Below are 2,832 nucleotides of genomic sequence, written 5' to 3' on the forward strand. Positions count from 1 at the left end.
ATAGATAGATAGATAGATAGATAGATAGATAGATAGATAGATAGATAATCTTATTTGTCAGTCATTCAATAAACATTTACTAAGTGTCTACTATGTGTTAAGTGCTGGGGATACAAATACAAAAAAAGAAAGTCCCGGCCACCAAGGAACTTACAATCTAATGGGGGAAGACAGCACACAAGGGGAAGCTGAAAAGGGTCTAGGGAAGGAGGATTGTGGGAAAGGAGAGAGGGAGTACCTGATGCCCAGGCATGGTGGAAGAATTAGGGAAGTCCCAGAGCAGTGCATCCAAGTGAGAAATAAGATTTGATCCTTACAACAACCCTGGGAGCTGACTACTTTCCATTTTGGAAATTAGTAAACTGAGACTGAGACTGAGAAAGGTCAAGTTACTTGCCCAGAGTCACACAGTTATTAAGTGTCTGAGGCAGAATTTGAATTCAGGTCTTTCTGACTACAATTCTATCCCCTGTGCCACCCAGTGGTCTCTAAATAACCTGAAGGAGGTCATCTAGTCTAGCCCTCACTTAAGCATGGCTCTTTTTTTTTTTTTTGCCTTTTGGAGGGCAATTGGGGTTAAGTAACTTGCCCGAGGTTACACGGCTAGTATTTTTGTGGGGGTGTTAAGTGTCTCAGGGGAACCCAACTCTGGTCCTCCCAAATCCAGGGCCAGCGCTTTACTCACTGCGCCACCTAGCCGCCCCAAGCAGGGCTCTTTTTAACAATATCCCTGACAGAGTTGGCCAATCTCTACTTGAACACCACCAATGACACATCATTTTTATACAGTTCTAGTTGTCAATAATTATCAAGCCTGATGTTGGGACATATAATATAGTGATCTCCCCTTGGTTTGGGTATCTCAATGCCACCAACTGAGGCCTATCTATTTTCAGTCCTGTGTCTTATTTTAGGAAGCTATAGATTGGTCACTCAAACAAAAAATAGAATATTAGATCTTTAGCACTGGAAATGACTTAAGCAGTTATTGAGTCCAACCTCCTCTTGTTACAGAGAAGATAGGAGGTTAAGTGACTTGCCCAGTCACGTAAATCATAATGCCAGGACTTAGATACAGGTCTTACTTCCACTATAAGCCTCCTATATTCTCTCCACATGCATTTAGTCTTTCCTAAAGGGGACAGAGAAGTATCCTTAACTAACCACAAAAAAATTTATGTGTATAGATATATGTATGTAGATATATACACATATGTATATAGGTAAGCATGTGCATATTTATAAATTTTACATACATGCATCAATATAAACATGCATGTATATATCATCTATAAAATATATCAATATGTGTGTATGGGTATATAGAATAGTCATATATGCAATACTAGATTGTAATTTCTTTTAGGGCAAGGATCATCTCTTGTTTAGCTTTGTCATTCCTAGTACTATCCTTCATACAGAAAAGGAATTAACAGAAGCATTGCAGTATAGTGGACAGAGGACAGAATGAAGACTCAGATAACCTGAGTTTAACTACCACTCACTAGTAGTGTGACCTTGGTCAGGTCTGAGCCTCGGTTTCCTCATTTGTAAAATGAAGGTATTGGATGATTTGACCTCTGAGATCCCTCCCAGCTGCCATGAAACAATGAGACGTTAGTAAAATTATAGCAAGGATATCGTATACTGGTGCATAGGTAATTCAGTGTTTGAGAGGAGGTGGGTGTTCGGTGTGCTGCATGACTGCATCAGGTCTTCATAGGTTTATGTTTCTTCACAGAACCATCTATCTCGGATTGTCAGCCTTCTTAAGAGGAGTAAGCTACATCCCAGCCTTGCTTATAGTATTTATTCTGAGGAAGCAGTTTCATCCAGATGAAAGCAATACTGCAGTAATGGAAGTGGTGGTTAAAAGGAAGGAAAATCCAGACAAAGAAATAAACATACAAACGATATATTTGAAAGAAAATGAAATACAAACAAAATTTTAATATTTAGCTAGATATTATTTCTCACAGTGGGAAAAACACTGCACAATTTATTTACTGTCAAAATTGATCATAAGTTTGTTTTCACTTAGTTTTAATGCATAGTAATATTTTTCTTTTCAACATGTTTTATTGATGTTTTTTTTTGTTTTTAAATCATAAACCTTTGTGGAAATATACCCTCCAACCCAGCAGGAAATGAAACTTTTCTTTTGTATTAACAAAATACTCAAAAAATTAAGCAATGACCAAATCTGACAAACATACACAATTTACCCTCATCGTCCCTCTCTTCTCTGTTCAGAGGAAGATATGTTTCATTATCTTTTCCCCAGGATCAATACTGATTTTTCTATTATTCAGTGCTTGTTATCCTTTTAGTGATTTTTTAATTTACATTATAATAGCCACTGTGTAAATTGTTCTTTTGTTTTCAACTTATTTCATTCTGCATCACTTTATACAAATCTTCCCATGTTTCTCTGAATTTCTCATTTCTAATTGTATAATAATATTTAATTATATTCAAGTAATGTGATTCTTTTAACTGTTCCCAACTGGTGGTCACCCACTTTGTTCTAGTTCTTTGCTGCCAAAAATAAAAGTGCTGCTATAAATACTTTGGTATACTTTGGACTTTTATTTCTGAAAGAAGAAAAAATAAGAAATAGTCCTCAATACTTTTCTTCTCCCAGTCAAAAAATATGAGTTCATTCTAATTATACCTGCAGCACATGTAACATTCACATATGTAACCCCATAGCTACTCTACTTTCTGCCATACCATGGGTGACCTGCCTTTTCCATGTTTAAGGTTAGTACCTACTGAGACCTCATCCATCACCACCAAGGATCCAGGTATTCAGGGATGCAACCACTAAGG

At 36.9% G+C, this 2,832-nt stretch overlaps 1 protein-coding gene across 1 annotated transcript in view; it reads left to right on the forward strand.

Moving 5' to 3' along the window:
• SLCO1A2 (solute carrier organic anion transporter family member 1A2) overlaps positions 1 to 2,555 on the forward strand; it is a 57,930-nt gene extending 55,375 nt beyond the window's left edge. The window contains exon 15 of the mRNA XM_069106055.1: positions 1,742 to 2,555. Within this exon, the coding sequence (XP_068962156.1) occupies positions 1,742 to 1,952 (211 nt within the window). The 3' untranslated portion in view covers positions 1,953 to 2,555. The remainder of the gene's footprint in view (positions 1 to 1,741) is intronic.
• The last annotated feature ends 277 nt before the right edge of the window (positions 2,556 to 2,832 follow it).

This window comes from Petaurus breviceps, unplaced genomic scaffold, assembly GCF_028583685.1.
Source record: "Petaurus breviceps papuanus isolate PSGF00001 unplaced genomic scaffold, PetGlider_PUasm1.0 78, whole genome shotgun sequence".
Classification (NCBI taxonomy): Eukaryota; Metazoa; Chordata; class Mammalia; order Diprotodontia; family Petauridae; genus Petaurus; species Petaurus breviceps.